Here is an 18451-nt window from a genome sequence, read left to right on the forward strand (position 1 = left end):
AGAACCCTAAGTAGGAAGAAAAATGACATTTAAGGTAGTAATAAATAAATGTATAAATTAGTACAGGAATAAATAAAAAAAAAAAAATAATAATAATTAAAGTGAAATAAATGCTGAAATAAATAAATAAATAAATAAACACAGAGGTTCTTTGCAACACATAGACACAAAAATATAGAAATAAGTCTAAGATACTGATGTCCTGGTCAATATTATACATTTATTTAGTTATGCATCTATGTCTTTCTCTATATGTATTAATTTATTATTTTATATATCCGTGCATGTTTTATTTCTGTATTTATTTGAGCTTTTATTTACTTAGTTTGGAGGATGAAAACTGACATAAGTATCAATAAATAAATAAATTTGTAAATAAATACATAAGCAAATAAAAGAATAAATAAAAGCAAAAATAAAGAAACGTGCAGAGGTTTGGACCTCCTGTCTTATTAACATACAGAAACAGAAAAACTGAAAAAAAATGCCACAAAATGTAGAAATAACTTCAAGATATTAATGTCCTCAACATTTTTTATTTATTTCATTGTATATTTATTTATTGATATACAGTTATTTATTTATGAGTGTTTATACATACATTTATTGATTGATTTCTTCAGTTTATTAATTTATTTATTCCTGTGTATATTTATACTTATTTATTTCTCATAAGGATGAAAACTAAGATAAGAATAAATAAAAAATAAATGCATAAATAATTAAGGGGTTGCAGAGGTTTGGACCTCTTGCCTTATTTACATTTTGAAATAGAAAAATTTAAATAAATGCACAAAAATGTGGAAATTCATTATATATTGTATTACTTCAATTTGTACTCTAATCTATTTATCCATCTATTTTTTCCCCATATTTTTTGTAAACTATTAATGCTTTTTTAAAATACATTTATTGATTGAATTAATTATTAATTTATTCATTCATGTGTTTATATATATATGTGTGTGTGTGTGTGTGTTTTTTATTTTTTTTTAAATGATACTTTAGTCTTTTTTTATCCTCCATAGACTCGACTTCAGCTTCCTCTTCTATTACCTCAAATCTGGCTCCTCTTTGTCGTCTCTCTTGTGCCACCTATTATAACCCCTCTTTTTTTAAAAACGCCCTCCATCACCTTAAACACTGTGTGTGTGTGTGTGTGTGTGTGTTTGTTTGTGTGTGTGTGTGTGTGTGTGTGTGTGAGAGAGATTACCTTGGTGTGACATCATCACCCCTCGCTCACCCCACGTCTCCTTCTCATTGGTCGGGTTCACAGGTGGCAGTAGCGCCCAGGAGAGCTCCACAGAAGAGGAGGCTCGTGGGTAGCGCGGTTCTGACCTGCTCCAAACAAGTAGAGATTTTTTTTTTTAAGTTTTTTTTTTTTTTTTTAATTTTATTGATGAATCATCTATGGCTGGAACGTAGTTATTGGACAAGACTGGAGTGAGAGTGATTTTATTTGTAATGTAGATCAACTGCTCACATGTCTCATCTCCATCCCCATTCCTTTATGTGATTTTCATCGCAGTTATTATATTAAGCTGTTTTATACACTTTGGACTATATGTGTAAATATACATGAATACATTTTTTTTTTTATTTGGCGGTGCCTCTCTTCCAGGTTAAACTCATTAGCATTGCCATGATTCCTCACTTTTGCCTGTCTGGGTGCCAAAGCTACATGTGTGTGTGATTTGGGTATGTGTGTGTGTGTGTGTGTGTGTGTGTGTGTTTGTGCGCTGAAGCATCCGTCCATCTGATACACACAAGCTGGTTTTAAAGCAGATTTGCACATAAAATTTGTGCACTGTTGATATGATTAAGCTATTTTACAAGCTGGAAGCTACGTCCACATTTTTTTAACATTGCTGTCAGACGTACAGTAGGGGTCGTTTGAGCTTTCGGTGGTTAGTAGAGAGTTTAAATAAAGTTTAGAAAGCGAGAGGTAAAGAAAATCCAAAGTGGCCCAAAATGTAACCAAAGTAATACAAGATTAAACACTCCTCATTAACTAAAAGTTACAGCTTTTTTGTTAATGCAAAATTTAACAGGAGCTTAAAAATGCCTTAAGATTACAGTACAAGTGAAATAATTGTGAGAAAAATAATTCTTTTGGTAATCAATTAATCATCTTAGTTGTGCTGATTTGTTGCTTTTCTTTTTCTTATGTAACAATATTCTCTTCATCTTCAGGTTTTTGGTTCTTTATCAGACAAAACAAAACATTTGAAGATGTTACTTTGGGCTTAGTTTTACCCTATTTTCTTACACTTTATAGACCAAATGATAAACAGAGAAAATAAATAATTTGCTAAGAATAATGGTAAGCTGCAGCTTTAGTTGTAGTCATTTTAGTCTCATTGAGATTAAAATGCAAAACAGAAAGTAATAATATAAATAAAGTAAAAAATGGAGGGTACCAAATGGAGGCAAATAAGAGACATAAGTATTTGAATTTTAAAAGCCACTAATAAATTTTAACGCCATTGACTTCATATAATTGTACTATTTTACTTTGAAACAATGTTTTTTTTTTTAAAAAAAACCAAACACCTATATATATTTGTTGTGACTTCAGCTCTTCAAAATTATAATTTTAAAACTGAAATGTCGATATTTGCAATTCCAAAAGTTGCAATTTAATATCTATTTTTTTAATATTACTACATTTTGATAAAAAATGTGAGTAGCATGATTAAAAGAAAAATAGATTCAGATTGCTCAAATTCGATTGGTGAAATATATATCTAAAAATTAAGTTGAAAAAAATTCTAATAGCATCATCCAGGCTGCCAAGGCAAGGATCGCAATTTTGCCTGAATGTTTTGACCAATCAAATTTGAGCAACCACAAGCTACTAAAAAAAAAAAAAAGCAAAATTTCAGGCTTGCCTATCCTGTCTGGGTAGCCTGGCTACTCAGACAGGATAGTTTTGATCATTCAAATTTGATTGATGTTGTATTTTAATTTTCTAAAGCAGCTTTTTTTTTTGGAAATTAGGACTTTTGAAAAATTTGAATTTTCAATCAGAATTTCTCAACATTGGAAAAATTAAGAGGGAAAAAAAAAATCAAATTTAGCTTCAAATATTGCAAATTCAGAACAAATGAATGTTTTCAAATTAAAACATTGCAATGCTACGAACTCAGTTGCGTTGAAATTCTGCACAGCCACTAAATACTGAATATTGAAATTAATATATTTTGTAAAGTTTTACCTTACCTTGTTTTTGTCTCTTGTTTGCTCCCCAAGTTGCGTGTTTTTGCCGTACAGTATCTCAAAATCAGCTGTGTTCACTGAGTATGAAGAAGGAATTTAACCCCGATTTCCACTATGGATACAACATAAACAAATCCTTAAGTTAAGAGTATCAACATTGTGAAATGTGCAGCATTAAGGCTCACATGTGTTTAATTGTTTTCTGACAACAGAGGAAAAAGATAAATCAGGCTTTGAAGGAAATTCACTAACATTCACTAATTTCTTGTTTGTTATCATGTCTGACATATATTTGCATTCCAGTACATGTTGACATCTGTCTGCTTTATCCGTCTATCATTGTGTGTGTTTGTGTGTGTTATTGTACTTGCTACACAGTGAGGACCAAAGTTTTTAACCAACAGAGTGAGGAAAGTTTTGGAAAGTGAGGATATTTTGTCCAGTCCTCACTTCTTCAAAGGCCTGTTTGAGGGTTCAGACCATAGACTGAATTAAAAGACAGACAATGCACCCCCACTTACCCCCGCTATGCTTAAATAAAGCTAAAACATCCAGGATATGGGCGCTGATACGGACATTTGACCAATTACGAGCAGCGCCATTGAACATGTGTGCACGTATTGACTGACACAGCTGTCAATCAAGGCAGAAAATCCGCTTTTTGTTTAATTGTATAACTCTCTAAAACTGAATTTATGATCAAAATAAACATTTGAACAAACATCAAGGTGATGAGAACTACTACTTTTGGGTATTTGTTCAACCTTGTTCCATTCACTAACATGGAGGGGCGGGCTTTATGACCTATACTGCAGTCGGACACCAGGGGGCGATCTCAAGTAAAATGTTACCCTATGGGGGAACTTTCCTGTCGTCCATCTTTATATACAGTCTATGGTTCAAACTTAGTTTTAGGGTTCAGGTTACAATTAGGTTAAAGTTAGGGTGTTAGGAAATACATTATGTTGATAGGGTCCTCATCAAGATAGAAGTACAAGAATGTGTGTGTTATTATTGTTATTGCTATATTGTGAGGACCATTTTTTTTTACCAACAGGGTGAGGACATTTTTGGAAAGTGAGGATATTTTGTCTGGTTCTCACTTCTTCAAAGGCCTGTTGAGGGTAAGACTTGGTGTTAAGGTTCAGGCTACAATTAGGTAAAGGTGAGGGTAAGAGATTGGGGATACATTATGACAAAGAGGGTCCTTATAGACATGAAAGTACATAAGTGTGTCTAACTGTGTGTGTGTGTGTGTGTGTGTGTGTGTGTAAGAGTGAGAATGTGGCCTTGTACTTGCTAGGGACTGCAGTATGTCAAGGGTCCTCATAAAGATAAGAGTACTAGAATGTGTGTGTGTATAAGACAAACAATATTTCACTAGGACATGTCGGCAAGCACGCATCCAGTCCCCACCTTAACTCCATTACCCATACTGTTTGTTGACATTAGCCTAACATGCATTTTAAGCCGTCATTGTTGCATGTGTGTAAACGTGGAATATGTCAGAAATGGCCTCTAAATAACCTTTAACCCTTTGTGTTCCCTGTGATCGTATATTAATATATTAATGATAAGGACGGCTCTCTGTTAGTCGTCTGACAGGAAAACCAAAATCAGTGTAAGTTTTAATGCAGTACTCACATGCCAAATGTATATCGTCATTGATGGGTCGTCCTGTCACATCCTTTGTATCGCGAATACACTGTAAAAGGACGGGGACAAAACAAATACAGATGTTATTCAGGGCAAAGGCGTCACATATTTCAGTTTGGGGATACATTAGTGCAGTTGTTGAAAAAATATTCAGAGCCTTTACTGAATAAAAGTACTGATATACTGATATTATAGGCGATTACAGGGCGATATAACTAACAATGTTATCTCGAGAAAAAAATCAGTCATTATTGATAATCGTCCCACAATAAAAAGTCAAATCATTGTTCCTTTAAAATTTGAAGGCTGATTTTGCTCCTGAATGAAAGTTGAAGAAACCATATGTTGATTTTTTAATTTTTACTATTAATTATTGTCAAAACATTGCAATATTTTGCCAAACAACAGAATATTTAAAACAAATCTGAGTTAAATTCAAAACCATTATAGTCAAAATAATGTCAACAACTAAAACAATAAATAGTGAATAAATAGTTTTTCTCCAACGTGTTGCCACTCAAACCTTTTGAGACATATTACACCTCTCAGTATACAGTACATGCACTATTTGCTTGTGAGTATTGCGTTAAAAATAAACTTGACAAAATCCGAACCTTAAAGCAGCAGCAGGGATGTTTAGGAGTCAGCTCCGTGTTACCGGCCGTGTTACATTAGCACCGCTAATATCTCCTTTTTATCTATTTTGATTGTTTTTTTTTTTTTTTGGTTTTTTTTGATTCATTCAGTGTTATCATCATTGCCATACTCCAGGAGAAATCTTAATAATTGTGTAATTCTGAGTAAATATTTTTCAGCTGTTTACTTTTTGTTTTGTTGTAATAACTTCATTTCTATGGTATCAGAAGACTGAATGTAAAAAGATAATCATTACTTTGTACTTAAACTGATTGAGAGAAATGTTGGGTTGAAGAAGTGTGTATTAATATATGACTCCTTAGATAGAGTATAATTTGAGGATGTAGTTTAGAGGTAATTAATTTTCAGGTACAATAACACTGTTACTGCAAGAGTTATTGAGAGCTATACAGTTAAAGCAATTCCTCTTTCTGTCCAGGTTACATTTGTATAGAACTCCTCTGTTTTATTTTATTTTTTGTGAATGCTGCCAGTTTTGGGTGCATTGAGACTCAATTACATTTAACAATTTCAATAATCCAATTTCTTAGGAAATAAACTCAACCCTGTTCTAAAATATGTTTTTTTATTTGTCTTTTCCATTTCCACACAGACATATTGTGTATACCTTAAATGTGTACTGCACTTGAGTACATATAGTGTTTTGAGCTCAATTACGGCACTGTCAGGGGATATTCTACTGTCCATAACATTGGATTTTTGTATTATATACAAACCAGGTATGAATTATTGAATTTTTTAGTGTTTTTTTTTTATTTTAAATCCCTATATCATTTTTGGCACTGTTTATGTTTATGTTTTTTGTATGTATTTTTGTTTCGTAATTTTTTGTACATTGGGAGTCTGGGGGAAATAACTGTAATCTCTTGCATTTGTCATATTGAGTTTAAGTTTATGCATTTTTGAGATGGGGGGGGGGTTTGATTTTTTCAACATGCAATATCATGGTGTTTTTGCAAGTTTCTTGCTATTGGGTGCCTCAGCACGCTATTTTAGGCCGTTTTCAGCTAATTGCAGCTCTTTTTGGTACATGTCATATTTTGACATTTTTTTTTGCAATACTGTAGTATGGCATTTTCGGTGTTTTTTTGAACATGCTTTATTTTGGTGGTTTTGGCTGTTTTTTGCAACATACTTTGCTATTGCATGTCTCAGCAGGATTTTTTATGTTGTTTTCAGCTGGTTTTGGGATATGTCATTTTTTGACATTTTTCGACCGTACTGTAGTATTGCTTTTTGGGTTATTTTTTCAACATACCATATTGTGATGTTTTTGCAACATTTATTGCCATGGCGTGTCTCTGCAAGCTAATTTATCCAGTTCCAAGTTTTTGTGTTTTTGGCCGTTTTTGCAAAAGTTTATACTATGGCGTGTCTCAGTACGCTATTTTATGCTGTTTTGGGGTGTTTTCAGCTGTTTTTGGGACATGTCATATTTTTACATTTTTCCATACTATAGCCTTGCCGTTTTTGTCATTTTTTCAACATGCTAACTTTTTGTTTTTTTGGCTGTTTTTGCAAAAGTTTATGCTATGGCGTGTCTCAGCACGCTATTTTATGCTGTTTTGAGGTGTTTTTAGCTGTTTTTGGGACGTGTCATATTTTGACATTTTTTCATACTATAGCCTTGCCGTTTTGGTCATTTTTTCAACATGCTAAGTTTTTTGTGTTTTTTGCCGTTTTTGCAACAAACTAGGCTATGGCGTGTCTCAGCACGTTATTTTATGCTGTTTTGAGGTGTTTTCAGCTGTTTTTGGGACATGTCATATTTTGACATTTTTCCATACTATAGCCTTGCCGTTTTGGTCATTTTTTCAACATGCTAAGTTTTTTGTGTTTTTGGCCGTTTTTGCAAAAGTTTATGCTATGGCGTGTCTCAGCACGTTATTTTATGCTGTTTTGGGGTGTTTTCAGCTGTTTTTGGGACGTGTCATATTTTGACATTTTTCCATACTATAGCCTTGCCGTTTTGGTCATTTTTTCAACATGCTAAGTTTTTTGTGTTTTTGGCCGTTTTTGCAAAAGTTTATGCTATGGCGTGTATCAGCACGCTATTTTATGCTGTTTTGAGGTGTTTTCAGCTGTTTTTGGGACGTGTCATATTTTGACATTTTTCCATACTATAGCCTTGCCGTTTTGGTCATTTTTTCAACATGCTAAGTTTTTTGTGTTTTTTGCCGTTTTTGCAACAAACTAGGCTATGGCGTGTCTCAGCACGTTATTTTATGCTGTTTTGAGGTGTTTTCAGCTGTTTTTGGGACATGTCATATTTTGACATTTTTCCATACTATAGCCTTGCCGTTTTTGTCATTTTTTCAACATGCTAAGTTTTTTGTGTTTTTGGCCGTTTTTGCAAAAGTTTATGCTATGGCGTGTCTCAGCACGTTATTTTATGCTGTTTTGAGGTGTTTTCAGCTGTTTTTGGGACGTGTCATATTTTGACATTTTTCCATACTATAGCCTTGCCGTTTTGGTCATTTTTTCAACATGCTAAGTTTTTTGTGTTTTTGGCCGTTTTTGCAAAAGTTTATGCTATGGCGTGTATCAGCACGCTATTTTATGCTGTTTTGAGGTGTTTTCAGCTGTTTTTGGGACGTGTCATATTTTGACATTTTTCCATACTATAGCCTTGCCGTTTTGGTCATTTTTTCAACATGCTAAGTTTTTTGTGTTTTTGGCCGTTTTTGCAAAAGTTTATGCTATGGCGTGTCTCAGCAGGCTATTTCATGCTGTTTTGATGTGTTTTCAGCTGTTTTTGGGACATGTCATATTTTGACATTTTTCCATACTATAGCCTTGCCGTTTTGGTCATTTTTTCAACATGCTAAGTTTTTGTGTTTTTTGCCGTTTTTGCAACAAACTAGGCTATGGCGTGTCTCAGCACGTTATTTTATGCTGTTTTGAGGTGTTTTCAGCTGTTTTTGGGACATGTCATATTTTGACATTTTTCCATACTATAGCCTTGCCGTTTTGGTCATTTTTTCAACATGCTAAGTTTTTTGTGTTTTGGCCGTTTTGCAAAAGTTTATGCTATGGCGTGTCTCAGCACGTTATTTTATGCTGTTTTGAGGTGTTTTCAGCTGTTTTTGGGACGTGTCATATATTGACATTTTTCCATACTATAGCCTTGCTGCTTTTGGTCATTTTTTCAACATGCTAAGTTTTTTGTGTTTTTGGCCGTTTTGCAAAGTTTATGCTATGGCGTGTATCAGCACGCTATTTTATGCTGTTTTGAGGTGTTTTCAGCTGTTTTTGGGACGTGTCATATTTTGACATTTTTCCATACTATAGCCTTGCCGTTTTGGTCATTTTTTCAACATGCTAAGTTTTTGTGTTTTTTGCCGTTTTTGCAACAAACTAGGCTATGGCGTGTCTCAGCACGTTATTTTATGCTGTTTTGAGGTGTTTTCAGCTGTTTTTGGGACATGTCATATTTTTATATTTTTCCATACTATAGCCTTGCCGTTTTGGTCATTTTTTCAACATGCTAAGTTTTTTGTGTTTTTGGCCGTTTTTGCAAAAGTTTATGCTATGGCGTGTCTCAGCACGTTATTTTATGCTGTTTTGGGGTGTTTTCAGCTGTTTTTGGGACGTGTCATATTTTGACATTTTTCCATACTATAGCCTTGCCGTTTTGGTCATTTTTTCAACATGCTAAGTTTTTTGTGTTTTTGGCCGTTTTTGCAAAAGTTTATGCTATGGCGTGTATCAGCACGCTATTTTATGCTGTTTTGAGGTGTTTTCAGCTGTTTTTGGGACGTGTCATATTTTGACATTTTTCCATACTATAGCCTTGCCGTTTTGGTCATTTTTTCAACATGCTAAGTTTTTGTGTTTTTGGCCGTTTTTGCAAAAGTTTATGCTATGGCGTGTCTCAGCACGTTATTTTATGCTGTTTTGAGGTGTTTTCAGCTTTTTGGGACATGTCACATTTTGACATTTTTCCATACTATAGCCTTGCCGTTTTGGTCATTTTTTCAACATGCTATATTATTGTGTTTTTCCGCTGTTTTTGCAACATCCTATGCTATCGCGCGTCTTGGCATGCTATTTATGCGGTTTAATGTAGTTTTCAGGGTTTTTTTTTTTGGACGTCACATTTTGACATTTTTTACCATACTACAGTACTGTGTTATGTGGTTTTTTTCAACATGCTATACTATGTTGTTTTTGGCTGTTTTTCAGTCATTTCATACTATGAGGTTTTATAGCCATTTTGGGTCATTTTTAACGGCATACTATAATATGATGTTTTTTTGTTTTTCTATAGAGGCATTATCGAGAGAAAACTTAACAGCCGCATCTCCGCTTGGTCTGGATGCTGCAGAGACTCAGACTGGAATTTCAGACCAGAGAGGTGAGGACAGTGAGAAAGATTACTGGGACTTCTCTACCATTCATGGAGGACATAGCAGAAAAACACCAGGCCTCACAGCGTCATGAAAGACCCCACCCATCTCCACCATGAACTGTCCTCTCTGTTGGCCTCTCGCAAAGGTTCTGCAGCAATGGGAGTAGAACGTCCAGATTCTACAATAGGTTCTTCCTCTCAGCCAACAGACGTCTGAACTCTCTGTAGTGCTCTGCCCACATACACAAACACAAAGAGTTAATGGACCGATACCCCTGCCTCCCCTTGCTGCACTACACCTGAACTGTTCCTGCTATGTTATATGTATTGTCATTCATTACTCATAACTGTGAATCATCATTGTGCAATATATATTTTTATAAATATGGAATTTAGCTTTATTTATTCTAACACACAATGAGTTTTTATTCATTGTTTCTCTGTCTGTATGTTACTGCAGTTTTGTTTTGATTTTCTTAAACGATTGCAGTCAATTTCCTTCCAAGTGCACTGGTGTTTATAATTGAAATGACAATAAAGATTATCTAAGTCTAAATGTATTACATCATTTTTGACAAAATACTATACTATGACCTGTGTCGCGTGCTATTTTAGGGTTTTCAGGTATTTCAGCTGTTTTAAAGAAAATGTCTTTTTTTTTCAACATGCTATATTGTGGTGTTTCTGGTCATTTATGCAATATCGTATGCTAATGCATGTCTTTTAAGTATGGTTGGTAAGCATGGTTTTAAGTGAATTTTCAGCATTTTTTTTACGTGACATATTTTGACATTTTTCCATACTATAGCCTTGCCGTTTTGGTCATTTTTTCAACATGCTAAGTTTTTTTGTGTTTTTGGCCGTTTTTGCAAAAGTTTATGCTATGGCGTGTCTCAGCACGCTATTTTATGCTGTTTTGAGGTGTTTTCAGCTGTTTTTGGGACGTGTCATATTTTGACATTTTTCCATACTATAGCCTTGCCGTTTTTGTCATTTTTTCAACATGCTAAGTTTTTTGTGTTTTTGGCCGTTTTTGCAAAAGTTTATGCTATGGCGTGTCTCAGCACGCTATTTCATGCTGTTTTGAGGTGTTTTCAGCTGTTTTTGGGACATGTCATATTTTGACATTTTTCCATACTATAGCCTTGCCGTTTTGGTCATTTTTTCAACATGCTAAGTTTTTTGTGTTTTTGGCCGTTTTTGCAAAAGTTTATACTATGGCGTGTTTCAGCACGCTATTTCATGCTGTTTTGAGGTGTTTTCAGCTGTTTTTGGGACGTGTCATATTTTGACATTTTTCCATACTATAGCCTTGCCGTTTTGGTCATTTTTTCAACATGCTAAGTTTTTGTGTTTTTGGCCGTTTTTGCAACAAACTATGCTATGGCGTGTCTCAGCACGCTATTTTATGCTATTTTGAGGTGTTTTCAGCTGTTTTTGGGACGTGTCATATTTTGACATTTTTCCATACTATAGCCTTGCCGTTTTGGTCATTTTTTCAACATGCTAAGTTTTTGTGTTTTTGGCCGTTTTTGCAAAAGTTTATGCTATGGCGTGTTTCAGCACGCTATTTCATGCTGTTTTGAGGTGTTTTCAGCTGTTTTTGGGACGTGTCATATTTTGACATTTTTCCATACTATAGCCTTGCCGTTTTGGTCATTTTTTCAACATGCTAAGTTTTTTGTGTTTTTGGCCGTTTTTGCAAAAAACTATGCTATGGCGTGTCTCAGTACGCTATTTTATGCTGTTTTGAGGTGTTTTCAGCTGTTTTTGGGACGTGTCATATTTTGACATTTTTCCATACTATAGCCTTGCCGTTTTGGTCATTTTTTCAACATGCTAAGTTTTTGTGTTTTTGGCCGTTTTTGCAACAAACTATGCTATGGCGTGTCTCAGCACGCTATTTTATGCTGTTTTGAGGTGTTTTCAGCTGTTTTTGGGACGTGTCATATTTTGACATTTTTCCATACTATAGCCTTGCCGTTTTGTCATTTTTCAACATGCTAAGTTTTTGTGTTTTTGGCCGTTTTTGCAAAAGTTTATGCTATGGCGTGTCTCAGCACGTTATTTTATGCTGTTTTGAGGTGTTTTCAGCTTTTTGGGACATGTCACATTTTGACATTTTTCCATACTATAGCCTTGCCGTTTTGGTCATTTTTTCAACATGCTATATTATTGTGTTTTTCCGCTGTTTTTGCAACATCCTATGCTATCGCGCGTCTTGGCATGCTATTTATGCGGTTTAATGTAGTTTTCAGGGTTTTTTTTTTTTGGACGTCACATTTTGACATTTTTTACCATACTACAGTACTGTGTTATGTGGTTTTTTTCAACATGCTATACTATGTTGTTTTTGGCTGTTTTTCAGTCATTTCATACTATGAGGTTTTATAGCCATTTTGGGTCATTTTTAACGGCATACTATAATATGATGTTTTTTTGTTTTTCTATAGAGGCATTATCGAGAGAAAACTTAACAGCCGCATCTCCGCTTGGTCTGGATGCTGCAGAGACTCAGACTGGAATTTCAGACCAGAGAGGTGAGGACAGTGAGAAAGATTACTGGGACTTCTCTACCATTCATGGAGGACATAGCAGAAAAACACCAGGCCTCACAGCGTCATGAAAGACCCCACCATCTCCACCATGAACTGTCCTCTCTGTTTGCCTCTCGCAAAGGTTCTGCAGCAATGGGAGTAGAACGTCCAGATTCTACAATAGGTTCTTCCTCTCAGCCAACAGACGTCTGAACTCTCTGTAGTGCTCTGCCCACATACACAAACACAAAGAGTTAATGGACCGATACCCCTGCCTCCCCTTGCTGCACTACACCTGAACTGTTCCTGCTATGTTATATGTATTGTCATTCATTACTCATAACTGTGAATCATCATTGTGCAATATATATTTTTATAAATATGGAATTTAGCTTTATTTATTCTAACACACAATGAGATTTTATTCATTGTTTCTCTGTCTGTATGTTACTGCAGTTTTGTTTTGATTTTCTTAAACGATTGCAGTCAATTTCCTTCCAAGTGCACTGGTGTTTATAATTGAAATGACAATAAAGATTATCTAAGTCTAAATGTATTACATCATTTTTGACAAAATACTATACTATGACCTGTGTCGTCGTGCTATTTTAGGCCGTTTTCAGGTATTTCAGCTGTTTTAAAGAAAATGTCTTTTTTTTTCAACATGCTATATTGTGGTGTTTCTGGTCATTTATGCAATATCGTATGCTAATGCATGTCTTTTAAGTATGGTTGGTAAGCATGGTTTTAAGTGAATTTTCAGCATTTTTTTTACGTGTCATATTTTGACATTTTTCCATACTATAGCCTTGCCGTTTTGGTCATTTTTTCAACATGCTAAGTTTTTTGTGTTTTTGGCCGTTTTGCAAAAGTTTATGCTATGGCGTGTCTCAGCACGCTATTTCATGCTGTTTTGAGGTGTTTTCAGCTGTTTTTGGGACGTGTCATATTTTGACATTTTTCCATACTATAGCCTTGCCGTTTTGGTCATTTTTTCAACATGCTAAGTTTTTTGTGTTTTTGGCCGTTTTTGCAAAAGTTTATGCTATGGCGTGTCTCAGCACGCTATTTCATGCTGTTTTGAGGTGTTTTCAGCTGTTTTTGGGACGTGTCATATTTTGACATTTTTCCATACTATAGCCTTGCCGTTTTGGTCATTTTTTCAACATGCTAAGTTTTTTGTGTTTTTGGCCGTTTTTGCAAAAGTTTATACTATGGCGTGTTTCAGCACGCTATTTCATGCTGTTTTGAGGTGTTTTCAGCTGTTTTTGGGACATGTCATATTTTGACATTTTTCCATACTATAGCCTTGCCGTTTTGGTCATTTTTTCAACATGCTAAGTTTTTGTGTTTTTGGCCGTTTTTGCAAAAGTTTATGCTATGGCGTGTTTCAGCACGCTTATTTTATGCTGTTTTGAGGTGTTTTCAGCTGTTTTTGGGACATGTCATATTTTGACATTTTTCCATACTATAGCCTTGCTGCTTTTGGTCATTTTTCAACATGCTAAGTTTTTGTGTTTTTGGCCGTTTTTGCAAAAGTTTATGCTATGGCGTGTCTCAGCACGCTATTTCATGCTGTTTTGAGGTGTTTTCAGCTGTTTTTGGGACGTGTCATATTTTGACATTTTTCCATACTATAGCCTTGCCGTTTTGGTCATTTTTCAACATGCTAAGTTTTTGTGTTTTTGGCCGTTTTTGCAAAAGTTTATGCTATGGCGTGTCTCAGCACGCTATTTCATGCTGTTTTGAGGTGTTTTCAGCTGTTTTTGGGACATGTCATATTTTGACATTTTTCCATACTATAGCCTTGCCGTTTTGGTCATTTTTTCAACATGCTAACTTTTTGTGTTTTTGGCCGTTTTTGCAAAAGTTTATGCTATGGTGTGTTTCAGCACGCTATTTTATGCTATTTTGAGGTGTTTTCAGCTGTTTTTGGGACGTGTCATATTTTGACATTTTTCCATACTATAGCCTTGCCGTTTTGGTCATTTTTTCAACATGCTAAGTTTTTTTGTTTTTGGCCATTTTGCAAAAGTTTATGCTATGGCGTGTCTCAGCACGCTATTTTATGCTATTTTGAGGTGTTTTCAGCTGTTTTTGGGACGTGTCATATTTTGACATTTTTCCATACTATAGCCTTGCCGCTTTGGTCATTTTTCAACATGCTAAGTTTTTGTGTTTTTAGCCGTTTTGCAAAGTTTATGCTATGGCGTGTCTCAGCACGCTATTTCATGCTGTTTTGAGGTGTTTTCAGCTGTTTTTGGGACATGTCATATTTTGACATTTTTCCATACTATAGCCTTGCCGTTTTGGTCATTTTTCAACATGCTAAGTTTTTTGTGTTTTTGGCCGTTTTTGCAAAAGTTTATGCTATGGCGTGTCTCAGCATGCTATTTCATGCTGTTTTGAGGTGTTTTCAGCTGTTTTTGGGACATGTCATATTTTGACGTTTTTCCATACTATAGCCTTGCCGTTTTGGTCATTTTTTCAACATGCTAACTTTTTGTGTTTTTGGCCGTTTTTGCAAAAGTTTATGCTATGGCGTGTTTCAGCACGCTATTTTATGCTATTTTGAGGTGTTTTCAGCTGTTTTTGGGACATGTCATATTTTGACATTTTTCCATACTATAGCCTTGCCGTTTTTGTCATTTTTTCAACATGCTAAGTTTTTGTGTTTTTGGCCGTTTTGCAAAAGTTTATGCTATGGCGTGTCTCAGCACGCTATTTCATGCTGTTTTGAGGTGTTTTCAGCTGTTTTTGGGACGTGTCATATTTTGACATTTTTCCATACTATAGCCTTGCCGTTTTGGTCATTTTTTCAACATGCTAAGTTTTCTGTGTTTTTGGCCGTTTTTGCAAAAGTTTATGCTATGGCGTGTCTCAGCACGCTATTTCGTGCTGTTTTGATGTGTTTTCAGCTGTTTTTGGGACATGTCATATTTTGACATTTTTCCATACTATAGCCTTGCCGTTTTTGTCATTTTTTCTACATGCTAAGTTTTTTTGTGTTTTTGGCCGTTTTTGCAAAAGTTTATGCTATGGCGTGTCTCAGCACGCTATTTCATGCTGTTTTGAGGTGTTTTCAGCTGTTTTTGGGACATGTCATATTTTGACATTTTTCCATACTATAGCCTTGCCGTTTTGGTCATTTTTTCAACATGCTAAGTTTTTTTGTGTTTTTGGCCGTTTTTGCAAAAGTTTATGCTATAGCGTGTCTCAGCACGCTATTTCATGCTGTTTTGAGGTGTTTTCAGCTGTTTTTGAGACATGTCATATTTTGACGTTTTTCCATACTATAGCCTTGCCGTTTTGGTCATTTTTCAACATGCTAAGTTTTTTGTGTTTTTATTGGCTTTTGCAAAAGTTAATGCTATGGCGTGTCTCAGCACGCTATTTCATGCAGTTTTGAGGTGTTTTGGGCTGTTTTTGGGACATGTCATATTTTGACATTTTTCCATACTATAGCCTTGCCTTTTCGGTCATTTTTTCACCTTGCTAGGTTTTTGTGTTTTTGGCCGTTTTTGCAAAAGTTTATGCTATGGCGTGTTTCAGCACGCTATTTTATGCTATTTTGAGGTGTTTTCAGCTGTTTTTGGGACGTGTCATATTTTGACATTTTTCCATACTATAGCCTTGCCGTTTTGGTCATTTTTCAACATGATAAGTTTTTTGTGTTTTTGGCTGTTTTTGCAAAAGTTTATGCTATGGCGTGTCTCAGCACGCTATTTCATGCTGTTTTGAGGTGTTTTCAGCTGTTTTTGGGACATGTCATATTTTGACATTTTTCCATACTATAGCCTTGCCGTTTTGGTCATTTTTTCAACATGCTAAGTTTTTTGTGTTTTTGGCCGTTTTTGCAAAAGTTTATGCTATGGCGTGTCTCAGCACGCTATTTCATGCTGTTTTGATGTGTTTTCAGCTGTTTTTGGGACATGTCATATTTTGACATTTTTCCATACTATAGCCTTGCCGTTTTGGTCATTTTTTCAACATGCTAAGTTTTTGTGTTTTTGGCCGTTTTTGCAAAAGTTAATGCTATGGCGTGTCTCAGCACGCTATTTCATGCAGTTTTGAGGTGTTTTGGGCTGTTTTTGGGACATGTCATATTTTGACATTTTTCCATACTATAGCCTTACTGTTTTGGTCATTTTTTCAACATGCTAAATTTTTGTGTTTTTGGCCGTTTTTGCAAAAGTTAATGCTATGGCGTGTCTCAGCACGCTATTTCATGCAGTTTTGAGGTGTTTTGGGCTGTTTTTGGGACATGTCATATTTTGACATTTTTCCATACTATAGCCTTGCCGTTTTGGTCATTTTTTCAACATGCTAAGTTTTTTGTGTTTTTGGCCGTTTTTGCAAAAGTTTATGCTATGGCGTGTCTCAGCACGCTATTTCATGCTGTTTTGAGGTGTTTTCAGCTGTTTTTGGGACATGTCATATTTTGACATTTTTCCATACTATAGCCTTGCCGTTTTGGTCATTTTTTCAACATGCTAAGTTTTTTGTGTTTTTGGCCGTTTTTGCAAAAGTTTATGCTATGGCGTGTCTCAGCACGCTATTTCATGCTGTTTTGAGGTGTTTTCAGCTGTTTTTGGGACATGTCATATTTTGACATTTTTCCATACTATAGCCTTGCCGTTTTGGTCATTTTTTCAACATGCTAAGTTTTTGTGTTTTTGGCCGTTTTTGCAAAAGTTAATGCTATGGCGTGTCTCAGCACGCTATTTCATGCAGTTTTGAGGTGTTTTCAGCTGTTTTTGGGACATGTCATATTTTGACATTTTTCCATACTATAGCCTTGCTGTTTTGGTCATTTTTTCAACATGCTAAGTTTTTTGTGTTTTTGGCCATTTTTGAAAAAAGTTTATGCTATGGCGTGTCTCAGCACGCTATTTCATGCTGTTTTGAGGTGTTTTCAGCTGTTTTTGGGACATGTCATATTTTGACATTTTTCCATACTATAGCCTTGCCGTTTTGGTCATTTTTTCAACATGCTAAGTTTTTTGTGTTTTTGGCCGTTTTTGCAAAAGTTTATGCTATGGCGTGTCTCAGCACGCTATTTCATGCTGTTTTGAGGTGTTTTCAGCTGTTTTTGGGACATGTCATATTTTGACATTTTTCCATACTATAGCCTTGCTGTTTTGGTCATTTTTTCAACATGCTAAGTTTTTTGTGTTTTTGGCCGTTTTTGCAAAAGTTTATGCTATGGCGTGTCTCAGCACGCTATTTCATGCTGTTTTGAGGTGTTTTCAGCTGTTTTTGGGACATGTCATATTTTGACGTTTTTCCATACTATAGCCTTGTCGTTTTGGTCATTTTTCAACATGCTAAGTTTTTGTGTTTTTGGCCGTTTTGCAAAAGTTTATGCTATGGCGTGTCTCAGCACGCTATTTCATGCTGTTTTGAGGTGTTTTCAGCTGTTTTTGGGACATGTCATATTTTGACATTTTTCCATACTATAGCCTTGCCGTTTTGGTCATTTTTTCAACATGCTAAGTTTTTGTGTTTTTGGCCGTTTTTGCAAAGTTTATGCTATGGCGTGTCTCAGCACGCTATTTCATGCTGTTTTGATGTGTTTTCAGCTGTTTTTGGGACATGTCATATTTTGACATTTTTCCATACTATAGCCTTGCCGTTTTTGTCATTTTTTCAACATGCTAAGTTTTTTGTGTTTTTGGCCGTTTTGCAAAAGTTTATGCTATATGGCGTGTCTCAGCACGCTATTTCATGCTGTTTTGAGGTGTTTTCAGCTGTTTTTGGGACGTGTCATATTTTGACATTTTTCCATACTATAGCCTTGCCGTTTTGGTCATTTTTTCAACATGCTAAGTTTTCTGTGTTTTGGCCGTTTTGCAAAAGTTTATGCTATGGCGTGTCTCAGCACGCTATTTCATGCTGTTTTGAGGTGTTTTCAGCTGTTTTTGGGACATGTCATATTTTGACATTTTTCCATACTATAGCCTTGCTGCTTTGGTCATTTTTCAACATGCTAAGTTTTTTGTGTTTTTGGCCGTTTTTGCAAAAGTTTATG

At 35.2% G+C, this 18451-nt stretch overlaps 1 protein-coding gene and 1 long non-coding RNA gene across 6 annotated transcripts in view; one reads left to right on the top strand and one right to left on the bottom strand.

The window, feature by feature from the left end:
* The window catches only part of cnnm3 (cyclin and CBS domain divalent metal cation transport mediator 3), a 30124-nt gene extending 19712 nt beyond the window's left edge, over positions 1 to 10412 (top strand). For 2 of the 4 annotated variants that reach the window (XM_088071407.1, XM_042509028.2), the window contains one exon: positions 1277 to 6088. Coding sequence is in view for 3 of the 4 variants with exons in the window: in XM_042509028.2 (XP_042364962.2) it covers positions 1277 to 1326 (50 nt within the window). In the remaining variant the exon portion in view is untranslated. Of the gene's footprint in view, positions 1 to 1276; positions 6089 to 9802 lie in introns of those variants that run through there. The other 2 variants (XM_088071406.1, XM_088071408.1) reach the window with 2 other exon arrangements.
* LOC121959619 (uncharacterized) overlaps positions 1 to 18451 on the bottom strand; it is a 64622-nt gene that overhangs the window by 1941 nt on the left and 44230 nt on the right. For both annotated transcript variants that reach the window (XR_015775244.1, XR_006106936.2), the window contains 3 exons: positions 4864 to 4924; positions 3223 to 3331; positions 1214 to 1338 (listed from right to left, as the gene is read on the bottom strand). This is a non-coding gene — a long non-coding RNA (uncharacterized LOC121959619). The remainder of the gene's footprint in view (positions 1 to 1213; positions 1339 to 3222; positions 3332 to 4863; positions 4925 to 18451) is intronic.

This window comes from Plectropomus leopardus, chromosome 20 (assembly GCF_026936395.1).
Source record: "Plectropomus leopardus strain MGB_pleo_1.0 chromosome 20, ASM2693639v1, whole genome shotgun sequence".
Classification (NCBI taxonomy): domain Eukaryota; kingdom Metazoa; phylum Chordata; class Actinopteri; order Perciformes; family Serranidae; genus Plectropomus; species Plectropomus leopardus.